Below are 26916 nucleotides of genomic sequence, written 5' to 3'. Positions count from 1 at the left end.
TCTGAAGAATGTGGGAAACAGAGCAGTTCTGGGGCACCAGTGACTTCCATAGTATTTTTTTTCCTACTATTGAAGTCAATGGTGTCCCAAAACAGCCTGGTTACAAACTTTCTTCAAAATATATTCCTTTGTGTTCAGCAGAACAAAGACATTCATACAGGTTTGGAACTACTTGAGAGTGAGTAAACGATGACAGAATTTTCATTTTTGGGTGAATTATCCCTTTAACCTACACGCATTTAAATAGTTAAAGCGCATATACTGTGTTAGAACTGCATTGCATATAATTAATTAATTAAATCATAGCGTTTGTGAATTCACAATTATGCTTAATTATCATTTTAAATAGGTTTAATATATTATGCAGCCTTGGAAACCAGTCTAATAATGTGTTTTATGGATTCTCGTCTGTGAAATGCGCCATTTCCGGTATACAATATTTAAGGTAAATATTTAAATAACCAGTTTTATTTATTTATTTATTATTTTTTTAGTATCATTGAGATGCTATTATAAAAAATTTTTAGTTAAAATTTTACATATTAGATATATTTTTGTTAGTTAAAGTTAGTTCATTTTATTTCAAGTAGCGACAATGTTTTTTATGGTTTTAGTTTTAGTTAACTATAAAATAACCTATAGTTCAAATGTTTGTTATCTTCATCTAAAACTGTTTTAAAGAGAGAATGAAAAAGAAGTGAAGTTATTAACATAATTTCGGGAGGAGTACGCCCATCTAATCTTCCAATTAATATCAGAATATTAAAAACAGCCTCTTACTACTTCCGTTGTTAGTTCTTTTGGCATCCCTCCCCATCTCCTCCTTTATGCATATTTATTTCATTTATCCTTCTGTCTATAGGGGGGCTATCAGAGCTTGAGTAGAATAGTCTCTCTGAGCCCTCCATTGCAGACATCAAGCCAAATCTGTTTACCACTAATGCTAAGATTATATGGGCACGCAAACTCGTGAAACAATGTTTAGACAGGATGATACCAGAGAAAAGAGTAAAGAAGATCTTTACTAGATCTTGATTGTGAACTGTAAAGCCCTTCCTTACACAGTGCTGTGTGGTTATTATGCTTTGGAAAGTCCTCCCTTCTACAGCCTGCAGAAATTATGTGATACTTATACATATTGTGACATTTTTGGTGGGTGGGTGGGTTTGTGTGTGTAATACACACCCTTCTTTCCATTATACTTCATTACCCAGATGCTCAAAGTCGGGGATCGACACAGTAGTTTACCATAAAGCAAGGGAAGGAATTAGTGTTGTTCACAATGCTTCCAAAGTCCTTATCAATCTCCTGCCCTTTTCCTCTGCCACTCTCTACAAGTCAGATGGAGCCCGTCTCTCTCACGCACTTTCACACACTCCAGGTAAAAATAGGCCCTGATAGGCTGACATGTCACCGCAGTGTTGTTCGCCCCCGGCCTCTTAACCTGAGCCAAATTCTGTCCTCACTCATACTCCTGTTGATTGTTGTGTGGCAACAACTCTATTCACATTACAAATGTTTAATGTTATTTTAATGTGCTTGTTTATCTTTATGAATTTAGATTTAAAGGCTTTTTGAATTTAGATCACCCTCAGGCCTTCCAAGATGTAGATGAGTTTGTTTCTTCATTGGTTGTTTCTTCAGCAGATTTTGAGAAATTTTGCATTGCATCATTTGTTCACCAATGGATCCTTGCAGTGAATGGGTGCCGTCAGAATGACAGTCCAAGCAGCTGATAAAACATTACAATAATCCACAAGTAATTTCACTGGATAAATTAATATTATGGATAGAGGACCTGTATTTTAGTTAGAATTTAAAAACTTGATGGATTTGATTTTAATAAACAATCAGCTTTTCATTTCACAAAATGTTACTTGATTGGCTGGAGTCATGTGGGTTACTTGTGGTGATGTTTTTATTAGCTGTGTGGACTCCCATTCTGACGGCACCCATTTACTGCAGAGGATCCATTGGAGAGCAAATGATATGCAAGCTAAATGCTAAATTTCTTCAAATCTATTTAGATGAAGAGTCAATCTAAGGATAAGTACGTTTTCAGCTAATATTCATTTTTGGGTGAACTATTGATTTAAGCTTTAAATGTGGTTCCTTTCTCCTGTCCCAGCATAATATCCATTTGTTGGTTAAATTCTGGGGAAAATCGCTATCAAAACTCTTTGTTGTTTGCTGCTCTTATTGTTTGATTGGCTTAACCAATGGCATTAATTTGGATGACCAATAGCAGATGGGGGAAGTTTTCGGGAAACTTCATTCCTTATTTTTGCAGCTCGGTTTAAATTGAAGTTGAAATGAATAGTCCAAAAGGTGTAGGGTTTACTTTGAAACTATTTTCAGTCAGAAATCACTAGTAAATTTCACAAATAATTACCAAGGAACAACAAAGTAACATTTAATCAAACATGAAATTTTGAAGAAAAAAGAATGATTAGTTTTATTTACAACGTGTGAGCAATAATATTTTCCTCTGGGCTGCAAAAACTCATTGGATGTCATTGAATATCATTTTATGCTTATATCATGAAGCATTTCGTACTTCTGCTCTCAGTTTGTGGTGATGAAATCCAGTAATTTGACAAAATCTTCACATTAAAGGAGCCGCAGGAATATCAGACCCACATTTTCACAGTAAAGGTAATTAATTCTTTCCGGTCACACTTGACAGACAATTTGCAATGAATGCAAGAATGACTAGCTTGGCTTTGAGAGCAGTTTACCGTGAACATTTGCATCATTTTCAAATCAGATGTTATTCTGATCCACCCCAGACGACAATCAGAGTCAGACATCATTCCAGATCCTATCGTGACTGGAATTGGAAATGGCTAGAGAATCAGGTCAGACTTCAAGAGAATCAACACCGACAAAAACAACATGCTCTGTGTTCACTGCTGTTTCTTTCACTCAGTTTTTCACTTAACCAATGGTTTCATCTGTTTGTATTCCTGCTGTTGTTTGTCTTTCATCCTGTCGTGGCGTTTCTGTGGCAGAGAGCCTCATCCAGTTTGAGTTCAGGCGTACGTGTTATCTGTCAATAGCACACTGATGAAGAGGTGTTTATTCAAATTGTTACGTTACAGACCAGTCATAAACAAAAAAGCGACTGGGTGATTGAAAACAGACATTAATCAGAGGACATTTGGCCATTTTGAGATTATCGCTCCATAACTCTGCCCACTTGGTTGATTAACAGAAGTGTTACCTACCCTTTTAGTGGAATACCTGTATTAACTGAATGACAGACTGTGCCAATGTTAGCCATCAATCACATGGTTGTTTCTTTTAAAGCTACAGATACCTGTTAGATACCTTAGTGCCATGTGATTGACAGGTGAGTGGGTGCTACTTCGGTGTTGTCTGGGACTCATCTGAATGGATTAGCGTATACCTCACCAATAAAGAATTTTTTATTATTTTGGCTGCTGACCAAAACATATTCAAGTTACAGTTATATAATGAATATGGGATTATTGTGCTCACTCTGAGCTTTAATTTGAGGATATTCCCATCAAAATTGGAGGAACGGTTAAGGATTTACATCTCTTTAATATGTACCTCCCCTCTTTTTCAAGGAACCAAAAGTAAAAAATGGACAGGCGTCGGCTATTCCTTCGTTATTTCTACATAAATTAAGCTGGTAAAAGGTCTGGAGTTGATTCTAAGTGTGCCATTTGCATTTGGAAGCTGTTGCTGTGAACCTATATCATGCGGTCAAAGGATCTCTCCATACAAGTGAAACAGACGATTGTTAGGCTTCAACAACAAAACAAATCCATCAGAGAGATAGCAGGAACATTAGGAGCGGCCAAATCAATATTTTGGGAGACATTCTGAGAAAAAAATAATGTACTATAGCAGTGTTAATTTCGTTGACGAAGACGACGACGAAAAATATTCGTCGACGAACCTTTTTTCTGTGACTAAGAGGAGACGTTGACGAGGTAAAACTAATATCTGATGATAAAAACTATGACGAAATGTATGCCACATCTTCGTTAACAAGACGAGACGGGACTAAAATGTTATTTGAGGACTACCTGACATTCAAAATACATCCTATAGGCTAAGTTAACTGTCTTGTCTTTCAAAATGTGCGTCTCTGTCATTGGATAAGGGGCGTTTGCATATCTAGTCTCAGTAGCCGCGGTGGACGGATAGACTACCAAAACGCGAACTAGCGATCTGAAACAATGGCCTCAGCAACCGAAAGGGTTAGGGAGTGGGTGACCAGACGTCCCATTTTTCCCGGGAGTCACAATTCATTGTCGATTAACTTAAAGTCAGTGAAGGTGCGATAGGCAGAAACACGCTGATAGAAGTGCTCTCTCTCGCGCGCGCTCCACTTCTTCAGTTCTCATACAGCGCGCGATCAGTTCTCAGTGCTCAAATACACACACAGCAGTCCAAATGTCTCTCATGTAGAGTATCTCACGGAAATACAGTCCGTTATGGTTTAAGTGAGCTTAAACAGGTGGGTGAAAACTGAATGAATGTCAGTAGGCTATTACATACATACCTTCTGTCTTAAATGGACAGCATGCCTAATTATCTGTCATAAATGTTAACCAACAAAAGATGTTAAATAAATGTATACTTGTTAAGTAAACCTACTGTATCTGAAAAATGAGTTTAATTTATATTTCTACCAAAAAATGAAAATGTATTCCAGTTTTTCCAAATTCAATCCTTGATTCAAATTTCTCATAATTAAGCTTAATTGTTTTGGTCTAAAGAGAGAAGTATTGATGACTATTTTTGTTTGAATACTACATATAAAATAGCTACCAAAATAAATGTTGGTAACTGCAGTTTGACTAAAAGTAATGACTAAAAGTTGACAAAAATGCAATGACTTTTCATCGACTAAAACTATGAAAGACTCAAATGACTAAAATGTGACTAAGACTATTAAGCATTTTCGTCTCAAGATAAAGACTAAGACTAAATCAAAAATGCCTGCCAAAATTAACACTGTACTATAGTGAGCTCAGCAATATATAAAGGCCTGGACGTCCACGGAGGACAACAGTGGTGGATGATCAGAGAATATTCTATGGTAAAGAAAAACCCTTTCACAACATCCAGCCAAGAGAAGTACACTCTCCAGGAGGTAGGTGTTTCACTGTCAAAGTACAATCAAGAGAAGACTTCACCAGAGCAAATACACAGGGTTCACCACAAGGTGCAAACAAGGTCAGATTAGATTTTGCCAAATAAAAAAGACCAATGTTCTGAGTTCCTCTAATTCTTTTTTTATTATTAATAACTGTTTTAAGAGAATCATCAGAGACTAAATTGTTACATGACAATGAGTATTCGGTGGAGTTATGTGATATTTGTAATATATTTTTGTGCTTTCATCTCATTGCACAGTGTAAATCATTGCTACGCTATCGTTTTTCAGGAGCGATAAGAGGGATGTTGTTCAAAAAACAAGGAATGGGAGGCAGCATGTGATTGGATTACATGGAATTCATTACTGTCAAATGTTAACTTTGTTTTTTCGACCTACATATTTACAGGGTTACCTCACATTAACTCTGCCAAGATATTTGCTCTGCTTATTAAAAAAAAAAGTCTTATTGTGAGTGCCATGAGAGATTAACTGAGCGTAGCGTTTTGGCTCATGAGATTTGATGATTAAGATGCTGATGAACTGTAATCTTTTATTTTATATGTTTAACGCTCTTTGTTTTTCTGTGGGTGTGGAATTGGCAGTGTCTGTCTCATTTATCCATTTCATTTGTTTTATAAAACAGATTGCGTGTCACGGACAGATATCTCTCTGTGTGTGTTCATTGTAGTTATTCACGGAAAAATTCACACAACAATGAGAATTTTTATCATCATTACACACCCTCTTGTCATTCCAAACCCGTATGACTTCCTTTCAGAGCTGCTCTTTTTAATGAAAATAGACAGTGCTTTAGGGTTCGGAGCCAAACTCTGAACATCTCTGTTTGCGTTTCACAGATGAAAGAACATAATACCGATATGAGGTTGAATAAATGATGTAAAAATGTGAACTATTTCTGTAGCCGATAGTGGAATGTCAAAGAATAACATCAGAGCTTTCAGATCAGATGTGGAATTTTCCTGAATTTCCTCACATTGAAGCAGCGATTGTTGTTTTCCTGCAGATTGAGATGTCTGGTGAAGCAGCTGGATAAGGGGGAGGTGAATGTCGTAGATCTGAGGAAAAACATTGAATATGCCGCATCGGTTCTGGAAGCCGTGTACATTGATGAAACTAGGTAAGTGAACGCTTGGCTTTCAACAGTCTCACATAGAAGGTTGCTAACTTCAGCGGTGGAAAAGAAGTTACACTCTTTTGTTCTTTGTACAATATATGCCATTTGAGATTCTGGTGGCAGGTGACAGCAGACTATGTTGTCAACAAAATCAAAATGCTGTACAGCGCAGTACAGTATATGCCTGTTAGCTATGATTTTGGCTTATGAGTTCATTAAATCTTTAATGGCCTTGTAAATTGTCACTTTCTAATTACATACATATCAGTTTAGCTTCTACCATGGTGATTTATAACACTACACTTAGGCTTTGAAACAATTTTCACTCGGACATTCAAATACCAGAAAGTAATACTTGATATTTTTAGAAGTAGAAAGTTTAAAACATTATTTTCTTGATCTTGAATTTCAAGCAGCTTCAATGAGTTTTGTTTTATTTACAACTTATAGGCTATACAACTTATTCAAATATTTTTTAAAGTGTAAAGAACTTTAAATATTTACAGACAGTTCAACTTCAGCATTAGACATTAATAAACATATCATCAGCATTTAGACAAAATTGTAAAACCCAACATATAAAAGTTGCTGTTAATCGCTCTTGATTTTCCTTGATCTTGATTTTTTAAAAGAAATTAATACTTGAATTCAACAGAGATGTGTTAAATTGATCACAAGTGATAAAACGTTTGCATTGCTCAAATAAATGCTGTTCTTTTAAAATTTCTATTCATTAAAGAACCCTGAACAAATCGCAGTTTACACAAAAATATTAAGCAGGACAACAGTTTTGACATTGGTAATAATAAGAAATATTTCTGAAGCAGCAAATTTCTGAAAGAGCATGTGACACAGAAGTATGGAGTAATGATAATAACTGAAAATTCAGCTTTGAATACATTTGAATGAAAATACAAAGAAGTTATTTTAAATTGTAATGACATTTCACAATATTACTGATTTTACTTAACATAAGATAGCATAAGAGACAAAAAAAACACAAAATATTTTGTTTAATCTGTAATTTTATTCAAATGCATTCTCAGTTGTTTGAGAGTAAAACGCTAAAATATGGGACAAACAGTATATGGATTTAACGCCTTATAGCTGCTCTTGTAGTTTCATGATTTTAACATTTCTTCCTTCCCATTTAAGGATGCATCTTGTTTTCTTCTAGATAATCATAGCTGCTTGGTTGTCTCTCCTTCTCTGTTTTTTACTTTGATGGAGACCATGGGAAGGGTTCAACACATATAAATGGTATGAGTGCTCTCTCCCTGAAGGATTATTCATCTTGTCCACCCTTTTGTTGTTCAAGCATTCTCATCTCTATCTCCAGCAGTTAGCAGGAGGTGTTTCACATTCATCTGAAGAGTATTCATGTTCAGCTCGCTTCCTGCAGAAGTCAGCCTCACAGTTAGTCGGCAGAGCCGCGTGTCCCATGGGCCCTCGATCCTAATTAACTGAGACCTAGAGCTCTGTCGCTCGGATTTGCTTCAGACTGACGTGTACAGAGCGCTAGCGTTGTCCCACTAGAGCCGTGACAGCCTCTCGTTTGATGGGCTTGTGTTTAGACAGACTTGGCTATGGCTAATTACGTTTTCCTAATGACAGGCACAGGATGTATTTCCATGGTAGCAGCTTTGAACAATTTTAGCTTGTTACTGGAACTCGGCGAATATTTGTTATGATAACATGTCGCATTTCCTGCGCCGGTCGGGCTTCCTACGTAAGACTGAGCAATAACAGTCGCTATTCTTTCTGCCGCATTCATTTCTCAGGAAAAGATTATTTATTTAATCTTATGCTGGTTGCTTAAAGTACTTCAGCGTTGAATGCCGGCTTTCTCTCCAATAGAGCGAGGGCAGGATGAGTCACGGCACTATGAGAAAATGAGCAAGTGACTGTGGAGACGTTTTCTTGCTCTCTGTCTGCACGTACTTGTAAACAGCACCTTCAGTTCAGAACATCACACAGGTGTGGAACTGCATTTGGGTTTATTGGTCACAAAAAACATCACATTTTACCATATACTACTACTTTGTATAAAAGTATAAAGAAATTGTATAGTATTTTATACTACTACAGTACTATTAATAATATAGAGAGATCTATTGCATAAATAAAATAATTAATATTTTAGGACAATTATACATTTTAATTTAGTTTTTTTATTCTCATTATTGTAATATATATACAGTAATGAGAATCTGTTTTATTTATATTTATATATATTAGTGCTGTCAATCGATTAAAAAAATGAATCGCGTTAATCACAGTCATGGACTGTGATTAATCACAATTAATCGCAAATTTTAAATATTAGGATTTACCTGTAAATGTGATCTAAAGACATGCATGACAAACTAGTTTAAGGAAACAGAACCTTTCACACCTCCGCCAGGTATGAGACATAATCCCTATTTTTATTCTTTTGTTTTAATTCAGACATTATCAGCCTTTATACTGGCAACATTTGTACATTGTAAAAGTAGCCCAAAAATGGGGTGGTGATGGCGCAGTGGATAAGACACATGCCTTTGGTGTGAGAGACCCGGGTTCGAATCCACTGTGAGACACCAATGTGTCCCTGAGCAAGACACTTAACCCCTAGTTGCTCCAGAGGCGTGCGACCTCTGACATATATAGCAATTGTAAGTCGCTTTGGATAAAAGCGTCAGCTAAATTAATAAATGTAAATGTAAAAAAAATGCAACCCAAGGATCTGTAATTTTTCCCGCGACTGTATTTTCAAAATAGCCCAATTGTGGGAGAAAACCGTGACCCTGGCAACACTGGTTCGCTGTAAACCTTATCACATATGAGTGTATATCTCTCGGACACACTCGCTCTCTCTCGGACACACTCGCTCTCTCTCTCGCATACGCGTCACTTTTGTTTAGCCCGGCACCTCACAATCACACAATCTCTGCGTCCCAATGTGCATACTATCCACCTAAATAGTATTGAAAATTACTAATATCACATAGAATTTAGAATGGATAGTGTGCACATTGAGACGCAGGCAATAATTACCAATAATTACGCTGCGATGACGGCAAGAAGTTGGGGTCAAACCTTATCAAACGATTAATTTGCGTTAAAAAAATATTAACACGTAAAACTTTTTAGATTAATCGCATGCGTTAACGTTGACAGCCCAGCCCAGAACAGTGTTGACAGTTGACATGATGGTGATGAATGTTTTCTGTTTTTATTTACTTATGTTGTTGTTTATTTTTCTAATTGCAATATTTAGAACTTAATATTTGAAAGCAGACAATTTTCAATTTTATGGTTAAGAAATATTTTCAATCAGTTAAATAAAAACTGCTACCAGTTGCACAATTGCTACCAATTACACTCTTCTACTTCGCATATAATATTTATCTTGGTAAAGGTCATGCTGCAGGCTCTTCACAGCAGCTGCTGTAGGCTCTTTGTGGTAATGTCCTCTGTGAAAATGTTTGTTGTTCTCCAGGCGGCTTCTGGACACAGAGGATGAGCTCAGTGATATCCAGGCAGACTCTGTGCCCATGGAGGTGCGAGATTGGCTGGCCTCCACCTTCACCAGGAAGATGGGAGTGGTGCGCAGACGGCCGGAAGAAAAGCCCAGGTTCCGCAGCATCGTTCACGCCGTTCAGGCTGGGATCTTTGTTGAACGGTATCTATTCTGTTTGTTATCCAAGAGTTAGTATGTTCACCATAATCAGAAATGATTTATAATTAGCTTCAACATGACCAAAGGTCATGATTAGGAAACTCTCAATGATTCATTTAATAATAAATGCATTGTGCTTTATGCTAAGTTAATCATTGTCAGTAACATTTTACACAAAACCTCATGATAATATTTATTAAGCTCACCCAAAAATGAATATTCTGTCATTGTTTACTCACCCTAATGTTGTTCTGATATCGTTTGAAGAATGTTGGTATCCAAACAGTCTCAGTTCCCATCGGACAAAAAAAATAAATAAATACAATAGAAGTCAATGGGAACCGAAACATCTTGATAACCAACATTCTTCAAAATAAATAGAAATATACTTATATTTGATTCAGTACTGAAAAATATCAGTAAAAGTTCATTTTATTAAAGTTGCACTATTAACTAGTTGCTTATTAGTATGACTATTATTAACATATTGGCTGTTTATTAGTACTTATAAAGCACATATTCTGCATGACCATATTCTACATCCCTAATCCTACCCAATACCTAAATAACTACCTTAGTAACTATTATTAAGCAGCAAATTAGAAGTTTATTGAGGCAAAAGTCATAGTTAATGGTATGTTAATAGCAAGAATCTGACCTTAAAATAAAGTGTGAATGAATATCACGTTGTTGAATGAGAAACATGCTAACATTAAACTCAAATTAAAAAAGAATGTAGAGCATTCTAAATCAGTTACTTGGGTTCCATCTTGACCAAGGTATTTCCTTTAAAGGTAGCGGTCTAGGTGGGCTGCTCACTAGGTTTTGGGATAGAGCCTTTGTTTGACCATTTTACTTGCGGCCTCTAAGTGAGTTTAAATCAAGCAGACAGTCCCATTTCACAGACCTGCCGGTTTTTTTCCTACTAACTGGGAAAATGTCTACCAAGATTACAGACACGTAAAACACACTTAAGGGCTTGTTCTGCATAATCTTTTCCAGTAACTGAAAATGATTGTCTCGATCCATTCCATTTGCATCGCAGCCGTCTCTGTGGCATGTACCCTCATGTCTGAGTAATGCGCACGAGCCGCTCGCTCTTACATGGGCAGAGCTCCTCATTTCCATGGAAACTCATTCAGAATGTCATTGACACCTGTTGAGCTTGAAGCGCTGATCACCGGGTGCTGTGTGATATTGAACGCATGCTAGGGCTCTCTTAATGATACCATTTGTTATTTTGAGGAATAAAAGGCTACATCAAACTCAGAAATTCAGAAATATGCATTGAATGTTTATTAAGTGTTAAAACGTTATTAATTATAATTTGTTTGTGCACATTTGTTTGTTTTAATTTCCAACAAATAGCTAATTTCTCAGTAAGGAAGCTTACATTACATTAGGGGTTTAATTTAAGTTTATTATAATATTTTATTTAAGAATAATATAACATTCTAAGTTGTATATTATTTTTCATTTAATTTTGATTTGATATTCAGTATGACAATAATGTTATAATTTATAGTGGCATTTAAGACCCCCCCCCCCCCCCCGTTAAAACATAACTGTGGTTTATCACACCTGAGTTCAGTTTCTCTAGCCACACCCAGGCCTGATTACTGCCACACCTGTTCGCAATCAAGAAATCACTTAAATAGGACCTACCTGACAAAGTGAAGTAGACCAAAAGATCCTCAAAAGCTACACATCATGTTGAGATCCAAAGAAATTCAGGAACAAATGAGAAAGAAAGTAATTGAGATCTATCAGTCTGGAAAAGGTTATAAAGCCATTTCTAAAGCTTTGGGACTCCAGCAAACCACAGTGAGAGCCATTATCCACAAATGGAGAAAACATGGAACAGTGGTGAACCTTCCCAGGAGTGGCCAGCTGACCAAAATTACCCCAAGAGTGCAGCGACGACTCATCCAAGAGGTCACAAAAGACCTCACAACAACATCTAAAGAACTGCAGGCCTCACTTGCCTCAGTTAAGGTCAGTGTTCATGACTCCCCCATAATAAAGAGACTGGGCAAAAATGGCCTGCATGGCAGAGTTCCAAGACGAAAACCACTGCTGAGCAACAAGAACATAAAGGCTCGTCTCAGTTTTGCCAGAAAACATCTTGATGATCCCCAAGACTTTTGGGGAAAATACTCTGTGGACTGACGAGACAAAAGTTGAACTTTTTGGAAGGTGTGTGTCCCATTACATCTGGCGTAAAAGTAACACAGCATTTCAGAAAAAGAACATCATACCAACAGTAAAATATGGTGGTGGTCGTGTGATGGTCTGGGGCTGTTTTGCTGCTTCAGGACCTGGAAGACTTGCTGTGATAAATGGAACCATGAATTCAGCTGTCTACCAAAAAAATCCTGAAGGACAATGTCCGGCCATCTGTTCGTGACCTCAAGCTGAAGCGAACTTGGGTTCTGCAGCAGGACAATGATCCAAAACACACCAGCAAATCCACCTCTGAATGGCTGAAGAAAAACAAAATGAAGACTTTGGAGTGGCCTAGTCAAAGTCCTGACCTGAATCCTATTGAGATGCTGTGGTATGACCTTAAAAAGGCGGTTCATGCTCAAACCCTCCAATGTGGCTGAATTACAACAATTCTGCTAAGATGAGTGGGCCAAAATTCCTCCACAGCGCTGTAACTGACTCATTGAAAGATATCGCAAACGCTTGATTGCAGTTGTTGCTGCTAAGGGTGGCCCAACCAGTTATTAGGTTTAGGGGGCAAGCACTTTTTCACACAGGGCCATGTGGGTTTGGATTTTGTTTTCCCTTCATAATAAAAAACTTCATTCAAAAACTGCATGTTGTGTTTACTTGTGTTATCTTTGATTAATATTTACATTTGTTTGATTATCTGAAACAAAGTGTGACAAACATGCAAAAAAAAGGGGGCCAACACTTTTTCACACCACTGTATATATATATATAATTACCATCAAAATTAAAGTTGGAATGATTTAGTTGATATTAAGAGATATTTAGTTGATATTAAGAGATAAGAGAATTCTGCATAGTGCAAACCTCTTCATTTTCCATTATTGTGATTGTTAATAAGAACGCTGGAACTGAATTTGATCACTATGTACTATTATTTTGGACTCTGGACTGTAAGAAATAACATAGCATTTTAAGTGCTTTTCCAGTCTCATTAAAAAAGGAAAGTTTTAGTGTTATGTCCTGCATATTCTTTGTTTTTATTCCCACTTGAATGTACTTGTACAGGGGAATAAAGTTCTGTGAAGGTTCAATCAACCATATGTAGATGGATCACAACTGAATTTATTGCCGCTGTTAAAATCCAGAAAGTCCAGTGTTGTTTCTGCAGTTTTATCCCTGGATGTAATATCCTTTCCTCCGTCCTCATCTCTTAAACACTTCGGTAAAGCTCCATTTATACTCCAGACCTTAATAAAACCCTCCTGATTGTGATTAACAATTTAATGGTCTTGTATAATGTCACTTACAGTGTAAGCTTAAAGGGTTCTCGCAGATTCACTTACCTAAATTCCAAAAAAAAATTTTGCATTTAAATATCATAATTTTGATATCATTAACATAATTAATAATATCATTAACATAATTAAGTTTTTTTAAAGCTCTCTTGACCCATTTTTAATCAACATCAAGAATTTAGGTTAATGTTTATATGAATGTAAAACAAGAAAATGCATATTTTAGGTTAAATTCAGAAGTTCCCAACCACTTTAATCATATTTAGCCTGTACTGGTTCATTTTACATGGCGTGACAGATAATATGCATGTATAAAAGAATGAGCTTTTTAAAATAGTTTTAGATGGAGTATGCAGTAACACCACAAGACTTTCAAAGTATTCAATTTCAACTACCCAAATGCAATTTTCACATGTGATTTATGAATTTATGCAAATCTGGCATTACATTGTGATTTGTTAACAAAAAAAAATCTGTACTAAAATGTGTCTTGTTTAAAAGGTCATAGGAAAAAAGATTAATGACGGTTTGAGTGTGTTTGCAGAATGTACAGAAGAACATCCAACATGGCAGGGTTGACCTATCCACCATCTGTAATTACAGCTCTAAAGGTACAGATTATCTTTACAGTAGACTATAGCTCTATACTTTATACTGTATCTACCACCAATTCATAAGAGTCTTCCTCTTTTTCAGGATGCTGATAAATGGTCATTTGATGTCTTCACGCTTCAAGAGGCGAGTAGTGAACATGCTCTGAAGTTCCTGGTGTATGAACTCCTCACCAGATATGACCTGATCAGCCGCTTCAGGGTATGAGAGACTTGAAAACCAGACTCACACCAAAACTGTGATATTAAACGCATTGTTTACCTGGGATACTGACTCATACACCCATACACCCACAAACTACCATGCTGCCACTGAATAAAATTAAATCTGTCATTTACTTACCCGTATGTCCTTTCAAACCGTATATGTATTTGTCTCCTTTTTTATGCAGTTACAATGAATAAGGACTGAGGTGTTCAAGCTTTAAAAAGAACACACACAAAAAATCATTACAAAATTATACCTGTAGCCTAGTGTATATTACTTATGCACTTTATTTAAAGTCTTCTGAAAGCATGTAACTTTGTGTGGGACTGAAATTTAAGTCGTCATTCCATTTTTCATCACTAAATCATTCCAATCACTGAGGAGTTCTCTATAACTGATTCAGTCTGATTCAGTGATTCAGTCTTATGAACCAGATTGAATGATCAATTAAAAAGATCTGACTCAAATAATGATTTATTCACAAAAAATTCATAATGGTTCAAGAATAGCAACTTAAATTGCAATCCGTTCTACTGACAAAAAGCTATCATTTGTCATCAAAAGACTTTAAATATAATGCATGAGTTAAATGAACTAGTTTTATTATATGTTTATAGTTCTTTTGATTCATTTTTGATGCTTAAAAGCTTCAGACTCCATTCTTTGTGACTGCATAGAAAAAGTAACTAGCTCATCAAATAATCTTTCTGTTTGCATTCAATGGAAGAAAGAAACTCGTACAGGTTTGAAACAACATTGAAGTGGGTTGTTATGTATTTCTATAATATATTATGATTTCATCCTTTTGGAATATTTTTTTCTTAGCCAAAGTTTTAACCAAAGTTGAGGTTGTCTCCAAAGCATGCATGTTTTTTTTCCCCTGTAACAGGAGATTTATATGTGATATACATCTGATATGAGTCATCTGACATTTTCCATCTGCATGCTTTCTTTGTTTTTCACCATTGTGTCAGCTCTCATCAATTCTTACCCTTTTCACAAGTGCAGTGACGACAGACTCTAAACTCACACACACAGAGCCTCATGATTACAATATAAATGCAAGCGACACATGTGGCCTGTGTTTGGGTTTAGGTGGTCAGGTATGGAGTCCCTTCTCTTCATGTGATTACACATGGATATAACACTCCTGCAAATGGGTCCTTCACACTTCGGTTGCCTGTATCATGCTCCATTAATCTGCTGTGGTAGGAAATATAAGGCCTCAGACTGAAGCCTGAAAGCACATTCTGTGTCACTAGTGGGGTTGGAAATCAAGAATCAGTTCCATTAAAATAAAAAACATAACACGTTTTTTTTTTTTTTTTTTCTGTTAATGGATCTTAAACCAACTATTGCTTTTAAAATTTTCTTAATATTTCTATTTAGCCTTCATTTATTTTTTTATTTCAGTTTTAGTTTAGTACTTCATCTTAAACTTTTTTTTACTTTCCAATGTAACATTTTCATCTAATATTTTGCTTCTGCTTTTTACATTTTTTATATTTTATATTATATTTAGTTTTAATTACAGAAAAATGTAAAAATAAATTTGTTAACAATAACAACAGTGTCAGTATATTTTGGTACAGCATTTCATCCAGCTTGGTGAAAGAATACAGATTTTTAAGATAGTGTTTCCAAGCCAAAATAAATAAATAAATAAAGATTTATGGTGGTGAGTTTGCAGTCTGAATTTAATGTAATGAAGGAACATAGAGTGCAAAAAGGCTCACAAATCACTGAAACATGACATAGAAAAAATAGACAATATTGTTTTTGCCTCAAGGTAAAAATAAAGTCATTGTGAGAGAAAGTTTTAAACAAATATAAACCAAAAAATTCAAATAAATAAATAAATGTACTTAAGATCGTGAGATATAAGGTTTCAATTATGAGATATAAAGTCACAATAATGATACATTTAGATAAATAAATTTGTAGTTTTGAGATATCATGTCAAACTCATAAAAATTACATTTGAAAAAAAGAGTATTCGTTTCTTCTAAATAAATAAATACAATTCTTACTGACCCCAAACTTTTGAACAGTAGTGTAGTTTAAATGTAGTTGTACTGTGATTTTCTTCTTTTCTGTGCAGATACCAGTGTCCTCTTTGGTGTCATTTGTGGAAGCTCTGGAAATCGGCTACAGCAAGCACAGAAACCCTTACCACAATCTGATCCACGCTGCCGATGTCACGCAGACAGCACACTATCTGATGCTACACACTGGCATGATGGTGAGTGAGTGCTAAGTGAATTGTGCATGCATGTCTCGCACCGACAACTATGACATCTGTTTGTAGTCAATACGAGCTGAACGCTTGAGGTCTTAACTTGCAGGTTAATATGCGCAGCTGTTGAAATTCATTTTGATGATGTTGAATCATGGTAATGATGATTATTTGGGTAATGGCTGACTGGTTTGCTCTCCCACAGCACTGGCTCACTGAACTGGAAATATTGGCCATGGTGTTTGCTGCTGCTATCCACGACTTTGAACACACTGGAACCACCAATAACTTCCACATCCAGACCAGGTGTGTGGTGACCATAAGAAAAATGTAGATGTGTTTGTATCTTCACAGGAATAGATTTGGAGAAATTTAACATTACATCACTTGCTCACCAATAGATCCTCTGCAGTGAATGGATGCCGTCAGAATGAGAGTCCAAACTGTTAAAACACTTTAATGATAGATTTTTTCTTACAAAAACACAGCTTTTCACTTCACAAGATGGAGTGGTGTGGATTGCTTGTGATGTTTTTATCAGCTGTTTGGACTCTCATTCTGACGGCACCCATTCACGGCAGAGGATCCGTTGGTGAGTAAGTGGTGTTATGTTAAATTTTTCAAAATCTGTTACATTTTGGTTTCATTTCTTTAATTTTTCAGTGAGCTAATGATGGACAATGTCTTTGTATGAAGGTGCCTGCTATGAAAACTAGCTTTAGACTGGCTTTCAAAGACACAATAACATCAAACCTGCATCTACAGCAAGTTCTATGAAATTTAGACATAAGCAAGCTGATATTTAGTATACTTGTTTCTTGGTATAAATGAAATCATATGTTGATTATATATTTCATTTTTACATTTTCTTAAACTTTTTTTTCTTTTAAAATATTAATAAATATTTTAAATATAATATATTAAAAATTAAACTTAAAACATTATTTAAAAGAAAACATTATGGCATGTAATCATATTTGTAAAATATTTATACATTTTGTATTATTATAAATAATTTTAATCAGCATTTCTTATGTCTTGAATTTTTTTTTTTTTAAAGCAAGCTTGTCTCAATGCATTTGCATTATTGCCTTAAATTGCATTGCTGCCTTAAAATTTGACTATGGAGTAGTATTAACATTAGAATGATGCTACCTACCATTTGGAACAGTGTTCCAATCTGGAGCGTGTCTATGATGCATTAAAATGCTGCCTACATAGCCAGCTTACTAGGTTTTGGACTGGAGCCTAGTGTAAAAGCCACAGAGATAGTGTGTGTGTGTATGTACTCGAGAGAGAGAGAATACACTGGTCACATTCTAACAGTTTATCTTCCTTCTGGTGGGTTATTGTGGAGCAGAATTTATCATGTTTTCAATTAATCTTCAGTGGCAGAATCTACGTCAGAATCTCCACTCATGTTTTTGTTGTTGCTCTGTGTTGGTTCACATCAGGCAGGACATATTTTTTGCATTAATACATGCCAAAGGATCCTTGAGATCCTTTTTACAGTAACAGGCCTTATTTTGTGTGACAGCTCATGGCAGACGTCATTATTCTGAGAAGTACATCACGGCATTAGCTTTTGCAGCAGATAGAAACCGCTGGTACTGCAGCATGCAGTGATTTTGGAGGAGCGTTCGATCATCAGTGAGTTGTGGGAGACGAGACTTGTGTGATGGAAAAAATGGAGCCATTACTCTTGATATCTCTGATTGCCACCGATGTTCCACCTCAGCTAGTTCTCCTCAAATTTACTCCTCAAGAGAATGAAAAGTAAATCAGTATGATATAGTTAAGTCTTCGGGACTTTTGGTTCAGAAAAAGCCCTGTTCTTATCAAGAAACAATTTTGGCCTAAGAGTTGCTTGTTTGGGTTTTAGTAAGTCTTTTAAAGTCAGTATCAGTAAAGTCATTTCTATTTTTTATTTTCTGTTGATCAAACTAATATATTAGGCACCACAAGTTTTCAACATTTATAATAATAATAAATCAAATCATCACCAAATCTGCATATTAGAATGATATCTGCAGAATCATGTGACACTGAAGGCTGCAGTAATAGGTGAAAGATAAATGCTGAGAAAACAGGAATAAAATAACACTTAAAATATAATTCAAATGAAAACAGATATTTTAAATTGTAAAAAATATTTCACAATATTACAGTTTTTACTGTATTTTTAATCAAATAAATGCAGCCTTGGTGAGCATAAGATGCTTCTTTTAAAAACATTAAAATCTTACTGAGAACTTTTGTACGGTAGTGTACAAGCTCTTTATTTTACAATATACAGCAGGTTCTTTGCTTTAGCTATATTAGCTAATATAGTATATAGTACATGATCTGATGCATATCCAAGCTGCTTTTTTTCATAACAAAAAAGAAACTGGTGCGCTAAAATATATCATTGACATTAAATGTTAAAGCCCCAATTGTTTTCAGAACCAAACGTATGTCAAATTTTGTATACGTGCAAGTGCAACTGAGATCACAAATCTTGTGTTAAATTTAAAAACAGCTGTTTTATATCCATCATGCCAAGTTTGACATCAATGATGCCAAATTAGTTCTTGTGCGTCACATGACTGGTTACAACCTGACAGGTTTGAACAACTGAGGGCAGTATTTTCAGCCAAAATGACTTTGAAATTTCCGTCATTTCTTCACACAAAACTTTAGAACACTTGAAAGGTACTGTATGAGTCATATCATCTACTTTGTTGTTTTTTTGGTCCTTTTTGAAGCTTGACAGCCCCTGGTGACAATAAGCTTTCATAAAAAACGTATTTTGTGTTTCCACAAAAGAAAGACTTGAAACAACTTAAAAGGCAACTAAATGATGATGAAATTTTCATTTATGACTGAACTAACAAGGTACTACAAAGTTATTGAGAAAATGTAGGATATTTTTGGACTCTTCTTTCTTTGGTCCTGCACAGATCAGAGGTGGCCATCCTGTACAACGATCGCTCGGTTCTGGAAAACCACCATGTGAGCGCAGCCTACAGACTCATGCAAGAAGATGAGATGAACATCCTGGTCAACCTCTCGAAGGATGACTGGAGGTACGCTGCGGTTTGTTCCTACGTGGAATGGAGGGTCTGTTCTGGTAAAGTGTATGTGCTTTGAGTTGTGCTGTGTTGTGTTTTACACAGGGAGCTGCGTACGCTGGTGATCGAGATGGTCATGAGCACAGATATGTCCTGCCATTTCCAGCAGATCAAGACGATGAGGAACGTGCTGCAGCAGCCGGAGGGGTGAGTGGCGCTCCTGCTGTTTTCTGAGAGTGTGTGAACACAAGGCCGTTAATGAATTACTGTGATGGAGTGTCCGCCTTATGGAAATGTGTCTCATATCTTGCGTAGTACCCGTTAGGACTGGGTGGTACTGTATGAAGGATGTGCTGTGTGATGAAATAAATACTTCAAGACGACAGACTTTTCTCTTCATTCACTTGTTATAAATAATTTTATTTGTTTTTGCGTCCATTAAGCTCTAAACAGAATCAGTCGACACAGATCATTAACCAGGCTCATAAGATTATTAACAAAAACAACTAAAACTCCAGGGTCTATTTTCCCAGGAAAAAAAGGCATTTCAGATCTATGAGAACCTTTATTATCTCTATTTTGTCCTTCAGATGCATCCTTCTGATGGAAGAAATCCTTTGCTCCGTTGGCAGAAATTATTTTTAACAGGACTTTATTTTAAGACTCTTGATGTCTTAAATTTCACATTTTAAGTTTATTTTTAAATTATTTAAAGTCTGCTTGTCTAATCTTTACCTAGGACTTTTTTTGCCAGTGACAAAGACAAATTATATGCTAAAGTGACTAGATAATAAACTGAAAAGTGGATATGCACTACTATACAAAAGTTTGTAGTCAGACAATTATGCTGTATGAGCCGCATACTATAAACTACAATATTGTTAAATAATATTTCAATTTAAAATAACTGTTTTCTTTGTTAATATATTTTGAAATGTAATTTTCTGCTGCTCATTAAACATTTCTTATTATTATCAATGCTGATTGAAAACAGTTGTGCTGCTTAATATTTTTGTGGAAATACATTTTTGCAGTCAAAGTATCTTAATATAATATAACTGTATCATTTTGAACTAAAAGATTTTGACCATATCTAAGTTACTTGTTGTAAATACATTTGGTAGTAGTATTTATTTTTTATTTATTCCTTTAGTGTAGTCTTTTTTCCAAACTGACTTAGCAGTGTAAATATTTTTAAAAACTCTATAATAAAAACAAAGTACTGTAGGTAGTGTTTCTGCCAAAATATAGTTACTACAGTTGCAAATTACACATTTTAAACAGAGAAACAGAGTGATAGACAGAGGATGATGGCGCCATTTAGACACGATCCTCTCATGTCCTTTGTGAATGTGTGTGTGTAATTTATGGATTCATAATTTGTTTTCACGCACTCCAGTGGATTTTACAGCTTGTGTTTGTGATGAAGTGTTTGTATGTGACTGATGAAGCTCTGATGAATGTGTCTATCAGAATAGACAAGGCTAAAGTGCTGTCCCTCATGCTGCACGCGGCTGATATCAGCCATCCCGCTAAGGGCTGGAAACTGCACTACCGCTGGACACAAGCCCTCATGGAGGAGTTCTTCAGACAGGTGCACTTAATAATATTTATCTCTCATAACACAAACAGAACTCCCAGAGACACACACTTACTAGATACAAACGTTATCTGGGAAAACTGGAGTCCATCAAAGAGCTGTGTTATTTTAAGATACTTTTAAAAATATATTTTTTTTTCCATTTTGATTTAAATGTTTAATTAAATAACTAAAACTTTAATATTTAGTAATTTTGTTGTGTTTTTGTCATTTTTTATTAGCTATTGTTTTAAATATATCTATATAGTTTGGATATATATATATATTTTTTTTTCAACTGTCTTTATTGATTTTTAGAAACTTTAACATGAAATACAGTAAGAAAAGCAATAAACAAAGTAAAATAAAAGTTAAGTTTTAGTTAATTTAGTACAAGTTAAACTGAATGAAAGTGAGAAATTAGTATCTTGGGCAACTAGCTAAACATTTAAAAAATGTAATATAATTTTAAGTTAAAACTTATTTTTATTTGAAATTACAAAAATGGTTTTATTATTTTAGTTTAAACCATAATAACCATATCTAAGAAGTTATGCACATGAACAAAGAATTTCTGTGTCTGTCTGTGTGTGAATCATTTCTTATTTTTTTTTTTAAGTGTACATACGTTTAATGAAGAAATATTAATCACAATAGAATAGAATAGAAGAAAACGAACCATGCAAAGCTGCAACTGAACTTAACCAGGATCCATTTGTATTCTGAGTTTGTTTTGGAAGTTGCACTCAGAATCCCATTGGCTCAGAAATCACGGGTACATGATGTCTCTGTCTGCTTTGCTTCTCAAGCACAAAGATGGAAGAGGAAAGTTTTATTAGACTATTCGCAGGACTCTGAATAAGTGTGGGTGAGTAATTCTGTCTGATTCTTTTATTTTCTCTGCAGGGTGACAAGGAGGCAGAACTAGGGCTGCCTTTCTCTCCACTGTGTGACCGGAAAGCTACCATGATTGCCCAGTCTCAGATAGGTACAGTATAGCTAACACACACACACACACACACACACACACACACACACAGAGTAACAGCATGCTCACATTCTACTTCACTGTATAGTACTTGTATTTGCTTGCTTTACAATGTTTATGCATGAAATAGACAGACGGTCTTCTATAATTGTAATACTGCATTCCATAATGCCTTATGCTCAGCTTAATAAATATTATTTTGAGTCATTTTTTACCAAATGTTAGGTGTTAATGTTAATACTAAAACAATTGTTTAACACCTTCAAATACTTTATTTAGAATAGGGCTGTCGAGGGATTACAGTTTTTAATCTAATTCATTATATTATGTTATTAATTTATTATACTATTAATTCATCAAATTATATTATTAATGCATTGATCACAAATTAATCAAAATTTTAGCTGAGAAATTACCCTTTACAAATGATAATTTAAGGTGATTATTGTTTTAGTTGAGAAAAAGCATTGAATAGACATTACAAAAATTACTTTTAGAAAGAAATATTTAGATTCAACATTGTATAAACTTAAATAGGTATTATGTTTTTTTTAAAGCATATTTAAATATGAAATTATGTTTTTTAGTTAGAGCAGTAGTCAAGACGGAGCAACTCATACAGATTTTTATCTTTGTAAAATGAATAACATTGTTTTTTCTATGTTTTTTCTGTGCTTTTATATATTTTGTTAAAAGATTTTTTTTTTTTATTTGGAAATATATTTAATTTTGTTTTTGTTTTTTTCAGAATGACAATGAAAACAAGTTTTTTTAAAATATATTTTAGAAAAACAATAAAATACAAAAAGTTATTTATAGATTATATATAAAGTTGTATATTATAATTCTATATAAAGTTAGAAATGCTTAGTAACTTTTTTGCAAGATGATAACTTGATGCCACTCATGAACATCAATGCATTCTATGCTAAATTTGCATATTTGTGCACAGTATACATATTATAATACTGTAGAAATATCACAGTATGAGAGAAAACAGTATGTTACTATTGTGTTGTGAGCATATCCATACAGACGTGCCTTTAGTGCAGTCATGCTCAGCTCTTTACTGCCATCAAGAGGCTGCTAAGGCAATCACATGCTCTCTTCTAATATTTAATGGAGCTCATAAAATAAATGTGTTTTGATTTAATGACACAATAACTAAAGGCGTCTTGATTGGATCAAAAGCCATTATTGCTAATGAGTTTCTAGCTGGTAAAATAAATAACAAAGGTTTCTAAACAAATACCATTTTTTTCTTCAAAGGGTTCATCGATTTCATCGTCGAGCCCACGTTCTCTGTTCTGGTCGACACCACAGAGAAGATCATTAGTCCTCTCATAGAGGAAGCTGTTAAATCTGGGGGTGTCCGCAGGTCAAGGTGAGGTGACGGTCATGTGTTCATGATGGTAAAGGTGTTTGATAGAGAGATGATAATCTGTGTGTAATCTGCTGTGGTGGTGCAGTTTGACGGGTCGGGGCTCGGCCGCGGTGGTGGAGTCAGTACAGAGACACAGCGGTCGGGGTTCGAATGACGAGCTTGGAGGCACTACAGATTACTCACTGGGCAGCATTGACCTGAAACGAGTCCGATACCTGCTCTCTGAGATCATCCAGAACAACAAGGAGCGCTGGAAAGAGCTGTCTGTTCAAGGTCTGCACACATCTGATTGTGTTTCTATCCCCTATTCACTCATTACAAATAAATAAATGAATAAAAAATGTGCCAAATGTGCCGCATGTGCCAGAAGCCTTTAGATTAAACATTTTAATTATCATTAAAAACATACAGTAAATTTAGTTGAGTGTCTCTAAACATTTGAGTGGTGGTGTTTAAGTAACAGAAGGAACAAACATATAGTGGTACTATACTGTATCTACATATCGTAGATTATGGTAGATTATTAATTCACATAATGTTTGTAAACCAAAGAATAACTTTGAGTTTGCACCTCACTTTGTTAAAAAAAATATGAACTAAAATAAAATTTTAATATTAATTTAAAATTGTTTAATAAAGTATAAATACAAAATACATAAAAATAAATACATAATGCATAAAATATAATTTTTTAAATTTTATTAAATTAAATAAATAACCTCCAAATATATTTACATTTAAATACAAGTGTAAAATATTAATAAAATAATGAATAAAATAAAACAATAAAATATTTTTATTTGATTTAATATTGTATAAAATTATATATTTTATTTTATTATTAAATATTAAAGTACACCTTGTTTTATGACTGTGATAAAATCACTTATGTATAGTTTTCAAAAATTTAAAAGATTTCACCATTTATATTTTAAACACTTTACTAGCTTATGTGCTTATTTTTATTTATTTTGTATTTATTTTTTTATTTTAGCCACACGAGACAAAAGTCAGTTGATTCAATTAAAAGTCTCTTCGTTGTTGTTTGTTTGTATTTTGTGTGTGTGATTAGCATTAGGGCTGCAAAATGATTAATCGCGATTAATGGCATTCAAAATAAAAGTTTGTTTACATACTACATGCATGTGTGTGTAATGTGTAAATCTATTATGTATATATAAATACACACACATGTATATATTAAGGAAAAATATGTTAGATTTATATATAAAATATTTATATATAATATAAATTATATACAAGTATAAACATGCATGCAAATATTTGTTAAATATGTACATATGTGTGTGTATTTATATATACATAATAAATATACACAGTACACACATATATAGTAAACACACTTTTATTTTGAATGTGATTAATTGTGGTTAATCGTTTTGCAGCTCTAATTAGCATTATGCCACAAATTCTTGAACTTAACTTCTATTGTATTCCTTCAAAATATAACAACTCTTCCACAGACATGACCCCTTTGCTCGTTACACTGTAAAAAAAAAAATACAAAAAAATTGTTTCTTTCTGCTTTAAAATTTCCTGTTCATTTCAGTGTTACTTGCTGATTCCGTCATAATTCTTGAAATTTACTAGTAATTTCTGAGTGAAATTTTTTTCTACTCCATTGAATAGTGACCCATCAGTTGTGTTTAGTGAGAGATAGTGCCCAGGATAACACACTGTCCTACAGCTGATCTCACCTCATGTCTCTTCCCAGAGTTGGCCAACAAACAACACGAGAGAATGTCAGACCTGGAAGAGGAGCCCATAAGAAACACACAAGTCACACTGTCCCCCAGCAGTCCAGCCAGAGGGAGTCACGACTCGGAGTCAAAGTCCCTGAACGAACTAAACAATACAGACTCCACTCACTCTTCCCAGGACTCTCTGGACCAGAGTGCCCAGTCCCCGGGCTCGCCAGAGGAGCACAGCTCAGAAACTCTGCCTTGGAACGGCAAAAGCGCCTGACGTCACACGGACGGTGCCAAGCCTGAATGTTTTTAATCAGAAACAGGATGATGTACATAGCATTGTCCTCATTGTATTGTAATGCTATTATACTCTCGGGCTGGGAGGGCTAATTGTGCAGATGGATGCGTGGAATGTCCATGCAGCGCATCGTAGAAACGGTAGTGTGCAGTGTTGTCATTGCGACTGTGTTATTGCTGGAGACAGACCTCTATCGTCCCCTTGAGGAGGATTTAGCAAGTCCCTGAAACACAATGCTACCTATTTGCTTCCCGGGCTTTATTCCTGTTGGTTCAATTAGTACCAAATGTAAAATAAATGTTTTTCTTTTCTCTCTTTTTTTGTTTTGTTTCTAGATTGTCATTATTTATTAAAGATTACGTAGCTACACTTTGCACCACAATTAGTTTCAGTATTTTATTCTCGATACGGTCATGCTTACCGGCTCTCTGCGGCACATTAGGACAGAAAGGCTAGAATATTTCACTTCATTCTGGCATGAAATGTCTCTGTGGACTTATGAATGTTATTTCCTCCAATTTCCAGAACAATCCATAAAGAGCATCTTTTTATTGTAGCATGACAGGTATAGTATGCACAGCTGTAAAATTTTTGTAGAACATGCCGCCTATTAAATCATGAGCCGATTTTTTAACGGTAGAGGTAGATGTCCTCAAGGGGACGTTATTTCATTAAAAAAAAAAAAATTCTCCAAATGAACAAAACTGTGTCCCTTTAAATCTTTGATAGAGTATACAGTATTATAGTACATAGCAGTGTCTAAATAAATGTTACATACATTGGCTGTGTTTGGATGGAATACTAGCTTACTACTCACCGAATACTGTGCAGTATATATTGTTTAAATTGTGAAACAGAGTGCATTATGTAACAGTTTAAAGGAAAATGCTCTGTTTAGTGTTAAAAAAAAGTTTTAGTCTAATGTTAGAAATCGCTAATATTGCATTCGTTTCATGATACACTGTAAATGAAGGGGTCAAATCAAGCAATTTGGCACATGTGGTAAATCATTTGGGTATTTCATCATATGTATACTATGCCCTGTAGTGTATACTGAGAAACAGTAATAGTATGCTTTTCTGAACGCAGCCATTGTGCATTACACTGTTCTCTCAGAACATTCATGAGGTACTAAACATGTGCTACCAAATCACTGTATCATGTTTTATAACTTTGTGAAAATACTGATCAATTTTTTTTTTGCATTATATATGACATAAACCGCCCAAAACAAGATTTTTGTCATTTGTATCTCTTTTAAATTCTGATGTAACACTGCTGTCTTCACCCTCACAAGCATTTTGAAAAGAACATTTGAGCTCAGGGTCTGTTAAATTGTAGAAAGTAAGTTTATTTAAAGTTTATTAAACAGAAAAGCTTCAAAAAACAGAAAACTGCATTTCATTTATCTATCAGGGATGACAGTAACACCTGTAGAATATCT

The 26916-nt window shown here is 34.9% G+C and overlaps 1 protein-coding gene across 2 annotated transcripts in view; it reads left to right on the top strand.

Annotated features, from left to right (window-relative positions):
- LOC306876951 (dual specificity calcium/calmodulin-dependent 3',5'-cyclic nucleotide phosphodiesterase 1A-like) overlaps positions 1 to 26854 on the top strand; it is a 69601-nt gene extending 42747 nt beyond the window's left edge. For both annotated transcript variants that reach the window (XM_079428420.1, XM_079428421.1), the window contains 13 exons: positions 6162 to 6275; positions 9754 to 9936; positions 13951 to 14017; positions 14103 to 14219; positions 16327 to 16467; positions 16667 to 16767; positions 19404 to 19529; positions 19620 to 19721; positions 20988 to 21108; positions 22000 to 22081; positions 23351 to 23465; positions 23551 to 23738; positions 25201 to 26854. In XM_079428420.1, the coding sequence (XP_079284546.1) occupies positions 6162 to 6275; positions 9754 to 9936; positions 13951 to 14017; positions 14103 to 14219; positions 16327 to 16467; positions 16667 to 16767; positions 19404 to 19529; positions 19620 to 19721; positions 20988 to 21108; positions 22000 to 22081; positions 23351 to 23465; positions 23551 to 23738; positions 25201 to 25451 (1708 nt within the window). In that variant the 3' untranslated portion in view covers positions 25452 to 26854. The remainder of the gene's footprint in view (positions 1 to 6161; positions 6276 to 9753; positions 9937 to 13950; positions 14018 to 14102; positions 14220 to 16326; positions 16468 to 16666; positions 16768 to 19403; positions 19530 to 19619; positions 19722 to 20987; positions 21109 to 21999; positions 22082 to 23350; positions 23466 to 23550; positions 23739 to 25200) is intronic.
- The last annotated feature ends 62 nt before the right edge of the window (positions 26855 to 26916 follow it).

This window comes from Barbus barbus, assembly GCF_936440315.1.
Source record: "Barbus barbus genome assembly, chromosome: 11".
In the NCBI taxonomy this organism is placed as follows: domain Eukaryota; kingdom Metazoa; phylum Chordata; class Actinopteri; order Cypriniformes; family Cyprinidae; genus Barbus; species Barbus barbus.
The sequence above is the reverse complement of the archived record's forward strand: the minus strand, read 5'-3'. Positions and strand labels throughout refer to the sequence as shown.